The sequence below is a fragment of the Heterodontus francisci genome, chromosome 10 (genome assembly GCF_036365525.1).
Source record: "Heterodontus francisci isolate sHetFra1 chromosome 10, sHetFra1.hap1, whole genome shotgun sequence".
NCBI lineage: Eukaryota > Metazoa > Chordata > Chondrichthyes > Heterodontiformes > Heterodontidae > Heterodontus > Heterodontus francisci.
In genome coordinates this window covers 26,856,923-26,872,879 of record NC_090380.1, presented here as the reverse complement: position 1 = coordinate 26,872,879, position 15,957 = coordinate 26,856,923, and the positions used below count along the sequence as shown (strand labels likewise).

General features: G+C 42.5%; 1 protein-coding gene across 1 annotated transcript in view; it reads right to left on the bottom strand.

The window, feature by feature from the left end:
- LOC137374157 (uncharacterized) overlaps positions 1-15,957 on the bottom strand; it is a 214,612-nt gene that overhangs the window by 172,182 nt on the left and 26,473 nt on the right. The window contains exons 9-11 of the mRNA XM_068039937.1: positions 15,610-15,725; positions 7,592-7,661; positions 7,359-7,484 (exon numbers count right to left, since the gene is read on the bottom strand). Coding sequence (XP_067896038.1) covers positions 7,359-7,484; positions 7,592-7,661; positions 15,610-15,725 — 312 coding nt within the window. The remainder of the gene's footprint in view (positions 1-7,358; positions 7,485-7,591; positions 7,662-15,609; positions 15,726-15,957) is intronic.

Below are 15,957 nucleotides of genomic sequence, written 5' to 3'. Positions count from 1 at the left end.
AACGAGTGATTCAAAGAACATGAGTTCAAATGCCACCATGGCATTCTGAGAATTTGAATTCTTTCCGAAAAATCACCATGAAGCTATGGAATTGTTTGTTAAATGGCAATGGACTGCTAATCCATGGTGTGCTATACAAATAAGGTTGAATCCTATTCTCGCTATTATTGCTTTTAAACATTGTCTTGTTTCTTTCACCCAACTGGTTCACTAATGTACTTTAGGGAAGTAAACCTACCTGCCCTCCATGTGATCCCAATCCCAAACCAATGTGGTTGACTCTTAACGGCTCCCTGAAGGAGCCTTGCAAGCCACTCAGCTGTATCACACTGGCAGCAGTGGCCCACCACCACCTTCTCATGGCATCTAGGGATGGGCAATAAACTCCAGCATTGCCCACATCCCAAGAATGATTTTTTTAAAAAATAAATTGTATGCCTTGGTACCTTATTAATGTATGACTTTAAAAAGGCATTTTTTCTAATATATGAAGGATTTGTAAGTTGTACACATAAGGCTTTTGCCAATTTACAAACTTTCAGAGGTATTCAGTATACACGAAGTAAAGAAAACTAAATAAGCAATAGACAAATTATATCAGAAGGGTAATCAGGATATGGCATGAACTGTCAGTGCAGGTGGTAAACAGGAACCCTTAAGGGGATTTGAAAGGAAACAACTCACTGGATTTGTGGTTATTACATCTTACAAACTACATACAAGACAAGACTAGAGTCTGCCCTCTGCACTTAATATGCACGAAAAATGTACTTAGTGAGCTGAAACCTGCAAGTCTTTGCAAACACTGCCATGGGGTCTGCGACTTCCTGTGTATTTGTTCTAAATAACTTCCTGAATGTGTGTGAAGCCTGATGTACCCAGAGAGCCCTGCATCACCTCCGTTTCTCAAAAAACAATCTTTCTGTATTTTGAAAAGAAAACATTGGAGACATATTAAAATGCTTTAAGATCACTGCTTGCTGGTAAATCTTTGCATCAGCTCTAATTATGCATATTCCCAGCTCCTGCAACAGGCCAACAAGTCAGGTTGTGACAGATGTTGTATGTTAATGGTGGAAGTGTTAACACTGTAATGCAGAGAAAATGATTTTCAATTACATATTCAAGATTGAGGATGTTTTAAAAGCTTGAGTGTATATTCAAGATCTCGGGTCACTGACCCGAAACGATAACTCTGCTTCTCTTTCCACAGATGCTGCCAGACCTGCTGAGTGATTCCAGCATTTCTTGTTTTTATTTCAGATTTCCAGCATCCGCAGTATTTTGCTTTTATTCAAGATCTCTTAATGTTCACTGTTTTACTATGTCAGCTGGGACAACATAAACTCCCCAACCCATATTCATAGCCACCCGCTTGACGTTGCCATTTCACCTGGCCTCGCTACGCACATTGTATCAATCACAGATAAGGTCGTCTCTGGTCACCTCCTTGCATCGCTCTCCATTCACATCCCACTTTCCCCTCCAAAACCTACTTCCTCTCGATCCTCCCCCCGCAACCAGTAAAAAAAATCCCCCAATTCACTTACAACTGCATTCTCAAAATCACGATCGTCTAGCCTTTGATCCTCTGTTCATCAAAACATTTCTACAGCTCCCAAACTGCTCAAACGCACCCTCACCTCCGCCTTCAATGCCCTAGTCCCCAAAAAAGCCATTACTCTCTCTCACCCTGGCTGTTCCCCCTGTACACCCCTCATCTCCACTCCCTTAAGTTGAAGGGATGCAGACTTGAAAGGATATGGTGGAAAACTGGTTTAGCCATTCATCACCAGATCTGGATGGGCCACATAAAGCACTATCAGGTCCTGCTCTCGTCAGCAAAAACTGCTCTTTTCGCTACTGCAAGCTGTCATCATAAACCACTCTTCCCCTGTCTCCTCCACCCTCATCAACAAAAATGCGAGGAGCTCCTGGATTACTTTGTCACCAAGATTGAGACCATCTGATCAACTGCCTCTGCCACTTCCCTCGTTCCTGTAGCCCACCAGGCAGATCTTCCTCTAAGGCTCCCCGCACCTTAGCCATGAACGTGTATCTTTCTCCACTTACTCTCCCATCTCACCTCATGGCTTCTCCGAGCTCATCTTGTCCACCTCTTGACCCTATTCCTACTGAGCTACTCACCATCCAACTTCCCTTCCTGGCTCCCATTGTTAGCTGACAGTGTTAACAATTCTCTCTCCTCAGCTTCTATCCCTATCTCCTTCAAATCTGCCTTCATCACCCCTCTTCCTCAAAAAAAAAAACCCTTGACCCCTCTGTCCTTGCAAACTACCATCCCATCTCCAACGTGTTGTCGCCTCCCAAATTCATGCCCATCTTTTCCAGAACTCCTTGTTTGATTCCCTCCACTCAAGTTTCCACCCCGTTACAGTATAAAAATAGTTCTCAAAGTCACAAATGACATCCTGTGTGGCTGTGACAAAAGCAAACTATCCCTTCTCGACCTGTCTGGAGCCTTTAACACAATTGATCACAACAACCTCCTCCTACGCCTTTCCACCGTTGTTCAGCTGGGTGGGACTGCATTTGCCTGGTTCTATTCTTATCTATATAATCGTAGCCGGAGAATTGTCACCAATGGCTTCTCTTCCCATTTCTGCACAGTTACATCTGGTGTACCCAGAGGATCTATCCTTGCCCCCCTCCTATTTCTCATCTACATGCTGCCCCTTGGCGACATGATCTAGAAACACAACAACAATGTATATTTATATAGCGCCTTAAACAAAATAAAATATCTCAATGCGTTTCACAGGTGCATTATAAAACAAAATATGACAACGAGCCACATAAGGAGATCTTAGGCTAGATGACAAAAAGCTTGGCCAAACAAGTTTGGTAGGTTTTAAGGAGCGTCTTAAAAGAGGAAAGTGAGGTAGGAGACGGAGAGGTGTAGGGCGCGTATTCCACAGCTTAGGGCCGTGGCAACTGAGAATGTGGCCATCAATGGTGGACCAATTAAAATCGGGGATGCTTAAGAGGCCAGATTTAGAGGAGCGCAGATATGTCAGAGAGTTGTGGGGCTGGAGAAGACTACAGAGATAGGGAGGGGTGAGGCCATGAGGGATTTGAAAACCAGGGTGATAATTTTAAAATCAAAACATTACTTAACCAAGAGCCAATGTAGGTAAGCAAGCACAGAGGTGATAGGTGAATGGGATTTGGTGCTAGTTAAGACACAGGAAGTAGAGTTTTGGATGTCCTCAAGTTTACAGAGGGTAGAATGTGGGAGACCAGCCAGGAGTGGACTGGAATAGTCAAGTCTAGAGGTAATAATGGCATGAATGAGGATTCAGCAGCAGATGAGCTGAGACAGGGGCGAAGTTGGGTGATATTACTAAGCTGGAATAGGCGGTCTTAGCAATGGCATACATATGAGGTCAGATGTGACTCCAAGATTGCAAACAGACTGGCTTAATCTCAGACTATTGCCAGGGAGAGGGATGGAGTCAGTGGCTAGGGAACAAAGACAATAGCTGCAGTCTTCCCAATATTTAATTGGAGAAAATTTCTGCTCATCCAGTGCTGGATGTCAGATGAGCATCTGATAATTTACCAACAGTGGAGGAGGCGAGACAGGTGGTGGATGGAAAAGCTGGGGGTCATCAGCATACACATGAAAACTAACGCTGTACTTTTGCACGATGCCGAGGCGCAGCATACAGGTGAGAAATAGGAGGGGGCCAAGGATAGATCTTTGGGGGACACTAGAGGTCATGGTATGGGAGCAGGAAGAGAAGCCATTGCAAGTGATTCTCTGGTTACAATTAGATAGATAAGAATGGAACCAGGTGCGAGCAGTCCCACCCAGCTGGACAACAGTGGAGGGGCGTTGGAGAAGGATTTGTGGTCAACGGTATCAAAGGCTGCAGATATGTCGAGAAGGACGAGGACAGAAAGTTTACCTTTATCACAGTCACATAGGATGCCATTTTGACTTTGATAAGAGCCCTTTTGGTACTGTGGCAGGGGCGGAAACCCGATTCAAGGGATTCAAACATGGAGTTCCCGGAAAGATGGCAACAGATCTGGGAGGCGACAACATGTTAAAGAACATTGGACAGGAAAGGGAGGTTAGAAATGTGGCGGTAGTTTGCAAGGATGGTGGGGTTAAGGGTTTTTTTTTATAAAAGGAGGGGTGATGTTGGCAGATTTAAAATCAGAAAGGGATAAGACCCAAAGAGAGAGAACCCGTTTCCAATATCGACTAAATTAGGGATCAGGAGGGGAAGTTGGGTGGTCGGCAATTTAGTGGGAATTGGGTCGAGGAAACAGGAGGTGGGTCTCATGGACTAGATGAGCTCAGAGAAGCATGAGGGGAGATAGGAGAGAAACTAGAGGAAGATGCGAGTTCAGGGCTAGGGCAGGGGTGAGTGTTAAAGGAAGTCTGGCCAGGTGGCCTGGTGGAAAGGAGGGACATGGAAGAGGCAGCTGATCAGATCATCTCGATCTTGGTGACAAAGAAATCCATGAGCTCCTTGCACTTTTTGTTGCAGGTGAAGGTGAAAGAGGCAGGGGAGAGGGGTTTAAGAAGACAGTCTGCAATAGAGAAAAGCTGGGGTTATCTTTGCATTCCAGGATGATCCTGGAACAGTGAGCAGTTTTAGCAGACAAGAGCAGGACCCAATAGCATGTTAAGTGATCCATCCAGATCTGGCATTGGATAGCTAAACCAGTTGTCCGCCATGTCCTTTCAAGTCTGCATCCCATGGACATAAGGGAGTGAAGACGAGGGCCCTACCTGGTGAATATTGTGAGACGGAGTCTTAGTTTTACTGGGGCAAGGGCATCAAAACTGGGGATGAGGATGCGTTTTTTTATATTCATTCTTGAGAGATGAGCATTGCTCGCAAGGCCAGCGTTTATTGCCCATGCCGAATTGCCCTCGACATGGTGGTGGTAAGCCACCTTTTTGATCCGCTGCAGTCCATGTGTTGCAGATACACCCACAGTGCTTTAATCTGCACTGGTCTGATGAGTAACGCTATATCATTTCAGAGGGAAGTTAAGAGTCAACCATATTGCTGTAGATCTGGAGTCATGTGTAGGCCAGATCAGGTAAGGATGGCAAATTTCCTCCCCTGAAGATCATTAGTGAACCAGATGGGTTTTTACAACAATCTGGTAGTTTCAAGATCATTAGTTATCGGATCATTATTAATGAGACTAGCATTTTATTCCAGATTTATTAAATAATTAAATTTAAATTTCCCAGCTGCTATGGTGGGATTTGAACTCATCTCCAGAGTATTAGTCCAGGCCTCTGGATTACTAGTACAGTAACATTACCTGTATGCAACCACTGAGCAAATAAGTAGCTGCAGAACTGTTGTTGCAAATGGCAGGCCAGAGGCTAGCCAATTGGGATTTTGAAAGGGCAATTTTAAGTGAATTGGGGGATAGCTTTTTCCAGGGATGGATACAGGAAGAGGTAGAGTTGTGGCATGGAAGGGGAATGTGGGTAGTGAATGATACAAGGAAGTGATCAGAGATGGCTTTATCTGTGACACAACATCAGGTTACACCTGTACATTAACGATATCCAGCTCGACTCACCACCACCTCTCTCAACCCCTCAACTGTCTCTAAATTGTCAGACTGCTTATCAGAAAGATCAGCAGAAATTTTCTCCAACTAAATACTGGAAAGACTGAAGCCATTGTCTTCGGTGCCCATCACAAACTCCGTTCGCTTGCCACTGACTCCATCCCTCTCCCGGGCAACTGTCTGAGGCTGAACCGTTCTGTCCGCAACCTCGGTGTGAAATCTGACCCCAAGATGAGCTCTCAATCACCTATCTGTGCCATCATTAAGACCACCCATTTTCACCTTCATAACATCGCTCACTTCTGCCCCTGCCTCAACTCCTCTGCTGAAGCACTCATCTGCGCCTTTGTTATCTGCAGACTTGACCATTCTAACACACTTCTGACCAACCTCCCACATTCTACCCTCTGTAAATGTGAGGTCATCCAAAACTCTGCTGCCTGTGTCCTAACTTGCGCCAAATCCAGTTCACCCATCATCCCTGTGCTCACTGACCTACACTGGTTGCCAGTTAAACGTCTCGCTTTTAAAATTCTCATCGTTTTCCAATCCCTCCATGGCCTGGCCCTTCTCCATCTCTAATTTCCTCCAGCCCTACAAGCCTCTAAGATACCTGCACTCCTCCTATTCCGGCCACTTGAGGATCCCCGATTTTAAATACTCCACCATTGGTGACTGTGCCTTCAGCTGCCTAGGCCCCAAGCTCTGGAACTCCCTCCCTACACATCTCCGCCTTGCTTACCTCCTTTAAAAGGCTCCTTAAAACCTACCTCTTTGACCAAGCTTTTGGTCATTTGACCTAATATTTCCTTACATGGCTCGGTGTCATATTTTGTTTCATAATGCCTCTATGAAGTGCCTTGGGACATTTTATTATGTTAAAGGCGCTCTATAAATACAAGTTGTTGTAATATACAAATATCTCAGTATTTGATTGAGACAGTGTGAAAGGAAGAATATCAATTTGGCTGTCTCTTCCCCCAGATTCTCTGCAGTCATGTGAAACAACTATAAAATTAGAATGAAAAATAAATTTGATCCAATTTCACTTTCCGATCTTGCATTACAACCTGTGGGCCATCAATCTGCATAGCCGCTCATTGATCTGTGCCTGAGTATCACTAGATAGTACCATATGAAGTATTGTGAAAAGTCAAGAATATTCTTATTCTCAAGGATAACCATTCGCTAACAGGTGTTATGTCGACAAACTGGCCTGCCATATTCCTCCACGTAATCTGAAGCAGCACTAAGCAGAGCTCATGCCAATGAGTTCAGAGTTTTCACATTTCTGTTTTAAGAAAGGAACCTGCCATTGAAAATAAACACATCATGTATAATATCCTTATTATCTAGAATGTGACCAGAGTAGAAATAAATTTACTGTGTGTCAATAATTCTAAAAACTTACTGAATGGAAGCACATGCACAAAGCTCCAACTTGTCCATTGATATGCCAGCAATTCCACTACCAAGGAATATTTAGCAGAATAAAAATTATGCTCAATTGAACACAGCTTTATTAGGTTTGCTACATTATTTGGACGTCGAAGAGGTGGCTTCTGAAACATAAAATGTTTTGGGACGTCCTAAGGACGTGAGAGATGCTTTGCATAAATTCAAGTTCTTTCTTTCGAGGGCAGCAATCACTTTATCATATTGGAATTGCAAGTCATTATCCACAAACCAATGGCAGCTTAACAGAACTCTTTGCTAATAGAGATGCACAGACTGAAAAGTGAAAAACAAATAGAAATAACTCACTGTGCCAACAAATTTCTTACCTTGATTGTTTGCCGAACCATCTGATATTTTCATTTTCAGGGAGCTCAACACATCATTGAGTTGCTCAAAGACACGCTCCAGACTCCCAGTGGTTTGTACTTTAGCCCAAAATGATTTTGCTTTTTCTGAGGAAGGGGACAGAAGAGATCATTAGTACTGGGCTTCTAAGTACCCAGATGTTAAACAACTCCAGTTTTCTTTTCAATCAAGAATAAATAAAAATACATAATACCAAGGTTGCAGCTGTCCATGCAGGATGAGTCCTTCTTACTCTCAGCTACTTTGACAGAATCTTCTTTGAACTAGGAATTAAAAGTGGACATGCATGCATTTTAAATAAACATTAAAACTAGATGAAAGAATAAATTAAAGTTTAATGTTAAAAAACAATAGTGATCCAGAGGACGTACTCTAAACTGCAATCACAGTCGTCCTTTGGTTGCAAGTTATAATTGCACGAAACAGGCAGTTTTTAAGTTTAGTTTAGTTTAGAGATACAGCACTGAAACAGGCCCTTCGGCCCACCGAGTCTGTGCCGACCATCAACCACCCATTTATACTAATCCTACACTAATTCCATATTCCAACCACATCCCCACCTGTCCCTATATTCTCCTACCACCTACCTATACTAGGGGCAATTTATAATGGCCAATTAACCTATCAACCTGCAAGTCTTTGGCATGTGGGAGGGAACCGGAGCACCCGGAGGAAACCCACGCAGACACAGGGGGAACTTGCAAACTCCACACAGGCAGTACCCAGAATTGAACCCGGGTGAGGCTGCGGTGCTAACCACTGCGCCGCCCATAAATCTTTTGCTGTCAAATGTATTCTTTAACTTTATGATTCCAAACATTAAAATCCCACATAACTAGATGGTTCAATTATTGGTAATTAATAAAGTTAAAAACAATACCCCTGACACAGTTCAGAATTAGGAAATTAAAAACCCTGTGAGAAACCAATCACAAAAATGCCAAACACTTTTGACAGCATGTTGATAATCTCACCCCAAGGCTACTGGAAAAGATTAACCTTGCATAAAGACTTAGTCAGAATCCTATTCTTCAATTACGCTGCATTCATACCCTAGCTACTGGTCTGAGATCAGTAGCTACAGTCAGGCAGGACCCCTTTCAGATAGACTGGGGTCCAACCAGCTTGCCCAAGAAAGAGAGATGGACACTGCTTGGATACAAGCATTGGTAGAACTCAAACGAGATTTTAAACTGTTGGAAAAATTTCCAATTTAGAATGCAGAGAATGGGACGAATTCCCACTCCACAAACACTAAAATTTATGGTTAGGTATAATTAGGTTAGGTAGGTTTATAAAAGTTCCCAGTGAGCCAACAGTTCTCCTGAGCGTGTTTTAAACCTAATTTGATAATACACTGATTTATACTCCAGACAATGTCAAACCCACTTGGTTGAGCCCTACTACTCCAAGCACTCTCATTCTGCTTTGCTCCAAAGTCAGATCAGACCCACAACTCCATGTTTATGTGCTAATGCAGTGTCTTTGCGAAACATTGAAATAAACCTGTTCAAGAGTGCATGTACAAATTACCCCACAACACACTCAGTACGCAAGGATGTAAAAAGACTTTCAGTACTCAGTCCCCACGAAATAATATAACCTCGAGCTCACAGAGGGGAACTGATCTTTTCTTAGCAGGGATTGTGCCACAGCAGTAATCTGAAATTGCTTTCCATAAAGTGTGATGCTCAGCCAACAGTCTAGAGTCATATGGCTGGCTGCACACTGGCCCAGGTTGTAAGAGTTCAAACACAAAACAGCACGTGTGCTTGGATACACGGACAGAACTATGATCCCCAGACCTCTCATTTTAAATAATCACAAACAACATACAATTGTGTAGTGCCTTTAATGTAGTAAAACGTCCCAAGGTACTTCATAGGAGCGTATTTGGACAAAAATATTGAGCCAAAGGAGATGACATTCGGACAGGTGACCTAAAGCTTGGGTGAGGAGGTACGTTTTGAGGGGAATCTTAAAGGAGGAAAGAGAGGTAACGAGGCGGAGGGGTTTAAACAAAGAAATTCCAGAGTTTAGGGCCTAGACAGGTAAGGGTACATCTACCAATGTTAGGACGAAGGAAGTCAGGAACACGAGGCCAGAATTGGCAAAAGATGAAGAATCATTGGACTGTAAAACTAAAAACATTATTGGCCAACTGTTATCAACACCACTTGGGAACTTTTAAATGCATCAGATAGAGTAATACGACAGCCTGTTCATATTCAAACTGTTATAAAACTGCCTCCTGTGGAGGCTTTTATTGGTGTGTGGTGTGTGTAGACTTACAATGCTGTTCCCAGTTTCCTATCCATTAGGACTGTATTCATTTGTAGTGACGTAGCTCTAGATACCAGATAAGCGAGCCAGGGGGTTATCTGCCTTGCACAGCAGCATTTTCACTGTCTGTACTACAAACTCCACTATCCAATTTATGGGCATCTCGCATTGCTTGTAACGTGAATAAATGCATAGTCATTTGCAAACCCATCATTGCTGGTTAATGGTAGTTGAGGTCCATTATCCAACATGATTCGTTTAGCAATAGTGTCCAGCAAAGACAGACATCAATCAGATCAGATGTAGTCTTATGTGAAACTTCGTGACATCCACACACCTCAGAAAGTAGTCCCAATTAATTAAAACCTCTTTTTGAATTCATCTATTGTTACATGTAGCCGTGGTCAATCTGGCATCACTGAGGTATCCTGGGTTCGATATGGTTTGATGAAATAGCAGGGAACACAGTTCCTGACAAGGTTACCTAACTCTGTGCTATGTCCACTGAGATTTGGCTTTCTTCTGACATTTCCTGATGACCTTTGTGCAGTTTAAAGATCTCAAATCTCAGGGAATCCAATCAGTCTTTGTTCTTTAAGGAACAATCCCTTAATAGACAGTCGGTTCTCCTGATATTTCCTCATTGACTCTCTGGCCATCCTTTTCACAATATTAAGCTACGGTTATTTTGCACAATTCATGTTTCTACAGGCGCTTAGTTATTTCTTGAAGACATTTCTCTGTGGCTGGCAAACTCAATCACATCATATCCACACATATCGATCACTTTCTGAAATGCATTTTCATTTGAGTTAAGTTTTTTTTTAAAGTTGGATTGGAGGAAACACATTTGCCTAGAATATTTATGTACCTTCAATCTCAATTGTTGGATTCTTGGTAGAAATTCCTCGAATTAAACAATGACATCTAAAGTCTGTGATATGGTTAATATGGAAAGCTCTACCTACAAGGTAGCCAGACAATTGCTCGTGCTCAGATTGCCATCACTATTCTATGTATAGTTTGATAAATTTTAACTCTACTTAACATTGCAACATACAGCAATTCCTTTCTCCCATGTCCAAATATTCAGAAAGCCAAATCTGCAAAAACTTTCACCAAGGAAAATACAGTATATTTAGAAATCTGCTACCTTATTCAATTTTTGGTTCCTCCTGTGCTGCAGAATCATAGAATCTTACAGCACACAAGGAGGCCATTTGGCTCATCATGGCTATGTCAACTCTTCGAAACAGCAATCTAATTAGTCCCACTCCCTTGCTCTTTCCCCGCAGACCTGCAATATTTTTCCTTTTTTAAGTAAATACCCAATCGCTTTTTGGAAGTTACAAGTGAATTCACTTCCACCACCCTTTCAGGCAGTGCATTCCAGATCATAGCGTGCAAATATTTGCTGTCAAAGCAAACATCCCTTTACTACTCTATTCCTTTACACTTTTCCCCATTTATGTTGGATGGCAGAACAGCTCGATGGTGTCTTTAGGCACTATATAAAGATTCCTATTCTTGAATTAAACAGATCAGTCAAGAGACGTCCCGAGCATATTGATATTAATCCAATAACTTTTCCTTTTGGCCTCCTTGTCTCGAGAGACAATGGGTAAGTGCCTGCAGGTGGTCAGTGGTTTGTGGAGCAGCGCATGGAGTGCCTATAAAGGCCAATACTAGAGTGACAGACTCTTCCACAGGCGCTGCAGGTAAAGTTGGTTGTTGGGGCTGTTACATAGTTGTCTCTTTCCCTACACTGCTGTCTCTTTTCCTGCCAACTACTGAATGTCTTCGACTCGCCTCTCTTCAGTCCCGCCTTTATAGCTGTCCGCCAGCTCTGGCGAGCGCTGGCAACTGGCTCCCACGACTTGTGGTCAATGTCACAAAACTTCATGTCGTGTTTGCAAACGTCTTTAAAGTGGAGACATGGACAGCCGATGAGTCTGATACCAGTGACGAGCTCGCTGTACAATACGTCCTTGGGATCCCGCCATCTTCCATGAGGCTCACATGGCCAAGCCATCTCAAGCGCCACTGGCTCAGTAGGGCATACATGCTGGGGATGTTGGCTGCCTCGAGGACTTCTGCGTTGTTATCCAATAACTGCACTACTGAATACACACAATGCTCTCATTTGAACTTTCAGGGAAAGGGAGGAGGGGGGGTAGGTCATCAATGTTTCATAAAGTGACATCTAATACTACAAGCCCAACCACAAATAGCCAAAGCACAAGCATCTCAAAAAGGACCCAAGCTACAACAATTTGATTCTCCATTTCCCGAAGAACAGACACTCAGACTATAGGTTTTCAAACTGGGTTTCTCAGCCTGTGGAGGTTTCACCAGTGCACAATACTCGGAATGTTGTAGGAATGAAGGAGTTAGGGATAGGCAAGTTGAGACCATGGAGGATTTGAACAAAAAGATGAGAGTTTTAAAATTTAGTATATGGTGGACCGGGAGCCAATGTCGGTCATCTGGCAGAGGTGTGACGGGTGAACAGGATGGTGCAAGTTGGGATACGGGTTGCAGAGTTTTTGATGAGATCAAGTTTCTGGAGGGTGCAAAATGGAAAGCCAGCCAAGACAGTGCTGGAATATTTGAGTCTGGAGCTAACAAAAGCATGGATGACGCTTTCAATAGTCAGCGGGCTGTGGCAGGAAGTGGGATGGAATCAGTTGCAAGGGAATGAAGTTTGTGGTGGGGGCCGAAGACAATGGCTTTAATATTCCCAATGTTTAATTGGAGGAAATCCATCCCTAAATATTCCTAATAAAGCAGATCAAAACATGGGCCAGAGTCAAGCACATGGATCAGTCCTCCAACCTCAACAGATTCGGCAAGTTCATTTTACCTTAGAAAACTTGCTGGGAGTGGAGTAATGCTGTATTCTGGTCCTGCTCTGGACCCCTGCACTTTAGCATTGCTCACTCCATTGACCATGAAATTAGCTGCTTGTACTGCCTGTTCAGAACCATCTTCATTTTCGGACCCGACAGTTCCTCCCTCCCCCAAACCTGCTAGCTACTTCTTGCTCTGTTCAGGAGCTTGTGGTGATAGGACAGGCAGGAATTGAGGGAAATACTCTGCTGCCTTAAGATGTTGGAGCTTTCGCCTCTTTTTCAGAATTGGCCCCTTTAATCGGTTTCAAACCAGTTAAGCTGTTATTTTGCAAATTCCTGCCTGCCAACTGGGTAGAACGGGATATATTAGGCTGCCATTGCCCGCCAAAATGCCCCAGGGAAATGATAAAAACAACAAGGCTCGGAAATTATGCATGGTTTCTGATCCTGGAGTTGTTAACGTGTCACCTGTAGGCAACTGTTTGAGATAATAGTGGGTTGCGCACAGTACTCCAGGTGCAGTCTAAACAAGGTTCTATACAATTGAAGCAAGACTTTGCTACTCCTGCAGTCAAATCCTCTTGCGAAAAAGGCTAACATACAATTAGCCTTCCTAATTGCTTGCTGCACCTGCATGTTAGTGTTCAGTAACTTACTGACGAAGACACGCAGGTCCCTTTGTATATCTACTTTCTAATCTCTTACCATTTAAGAAATACTCTGCACGTCTATTCCTCCTACCAAAGTAGATAACCTCACATTTTTCCACATTATATCCCATCTGCCATGGTCTTGCCCACTCACTAAGTCTGTCCAAATCCCCTTGAAGCAGCTTTGCATCTTCCTCACAACACACATTCCCACCTAGTTTTGTGTCATCCGCAAACTTGGAAATATTACATTTGATCCCCACATCCAAATCATTGATTTATATATTGTGAACAGCTGGGGTCCAAGTACTGATTCTTGCGGTACCCCACCAGTCCCAACATGCCAATGCGAGAATGACCCGTTTATTCCTGCTCTCTGTTTTCTGCCTGTTAACCAGTCCTTAATCCAGTCCAGTATATTACCTCCTATCCTATGTGCTTTAATTTTGCTAACCAACCTCCTGTGGGGGACTTTATCAAAAGCCTTCTGAAAATCCCAGTATACCATGTCCACCAATTTTATCAATTCTGTTAGTAACATCCTCAAATAAACTCCCACAGGTTCGTCAAACATTATTTCCCAATCATAAATCTAAGTTGACTGTGCCCAATCAGATCTTTATTATCCAAATGTCCATTTATCACATCCTTTTGAATAGATTCTAGCATTTCCCCTACTACTGATGTAAGGCTAACAGGTCTGTAGTTCCCTGTTTTCTCTCTCCCTCCCTCCTTAAATAGTGGGTGACATTTGCTACCTTCCAATCTGCAGGAACCATTCCAGAATCTATAGAATTTTGGAAGATAATCACCAATGCATCCACTATCTCCATAGCTACCTCTTTCAACACTCTGGGATGTAGAATATCAGGTCCGGGGACTTAGCAACCTTCAGCCCCATTAACTTCTCACGAATACCAATTTCCTTCAAGTCCTCATTCTCCCTAGTCCCTTGGATCTCTAATTCTGGGAGATTTCTTGTATCTTCCTCAGGGAAGACAGACACAATGTAATCATTTAGCTTCTCTGTAATTTCTCTATTCCCCATCATAAATTCTCCTGACTCTGCCTGTAATGGACCCACATTTGTCTTAGCCAAACTTTTTACGTAACTAGAGAAGCTTTTACAGTCCATTTTTAAGTTTTTTGCTAGTTTACATTCATATTCTATTCTCCCTTTCTTATCAATTTCTTGGTCCTCCGTTGTTGTATTCTAAAATCTTCCCAATCCTCAGGTTTACTAATATTTCTGGCAACTTTAAAGGCCTTTTCTTTTAATCTCATACAATCCTTAACTTTTCATTAGCCACGGTTGACTGCCTTTTCTTTTGGGGTTTTTGTGCCTTGAAGGAATGTATAGTTGCTGTAAACTATGTAATAATTCTTTAAAGACTAGCCATTGTCTTATGTATGGTCATACCGTTTAATGTATTTTCCCAATATACCTCAGCCAGTTTGCCCCTCATACCTTCATAATTTCCTTTGTTCAAATTTAACAACCTGGCTTCAGATTGAACTACCTCATTTTCAAACATAATGTAAAATTCTATCATATTATGGTCACTCATCCCTAAAGGTTCTTTTACAGCAAGATTAATTAACCCTTTCGCATTACACAATACTAGATCTAAAATAGCCTGTTCTCTAGTCGGTTCAACATACTGCCCTAGAAAACCATCCCTAACACACTCCAGAAACTCGTCCTCCACAGCATTAGTGATCATTAGGTTTCCCCAGTCTATATGCAGATTGAACTCACCCGTGATTACTGTAATACTCATGCTACAAGTTTCTCTAATCTCCTGGTTAATACCATGCCTCACCCTACCACTACCGTTTGGTGGCCTATAAACAACTCCTACCAATGTTTGCTGCCCCTTGCTGTTTCTTAGCTCCACCCAAACAGATTCCACATTTTGTTCTTCCAACCTGAGATCCTCCCTTACTGATCCCATCCCTTATTATCAGAGCAACACCACCTCCTTTTCCTTTTTGCCTGTCCTTCCTAAATGTCGAATATCCTTGAATATTCAGTTCCCAGTCTTGGTCAACCGATAGCCACATTTCTGTAATAGCAAATTAGATCATTCCCATTTACCTCTATTTGTACCTTTAAATCATCTACCTGCATTCAGGTAGAGTGCCCTTAACCTGGTCTTGTTGATATTTTTCTGTATTCTAATTTTTTGTTGATGCTTACCTTTATTTTGCCTGCCTTCTAATGTCACCTACTACTTTTCTACCTCCTGTTACCAGCTTTATTTCCTTCCAATTTGAGCCACCCCTCAGGTTCCCATTCCCCTGACAAGTTAATTTAAACCCTAAATGGATGGGTATAACAAACAAAACCATACAAAATAATGAGATTAAAGAGGTTTGACATTTTACTTCAGCATCATGAAGCCAGACTAACTTGTGCATCTTACCTGCAGCAGTTCTGCTGTGATCCCTTTGGATCTCTCAGCGTCAACACCTCTGTGTTCCATATGCCTGGCACCTCTGATACAGGTTATATCATTGGAGGAATTCCCACTGCTGCAACCTGATAAAAATTTTAAAAAGGAAAATTATAAATTTTGGAAATCTGAAATAAAAAAAACACAAACTGCTGGGAAATATATTGCAAACAAAGAGATCAAGTGAATGAGCAAAACTGTTTCAAAAGTATTTTATTGCAAGTGAGAGGTCATCCACTTTGGACCTAAAAAGGATTGAACGAAAGTACTTTCTATAGAGTGAAAAGCTGGAACTGGTGGAAGCCCAAAGAGAATCCA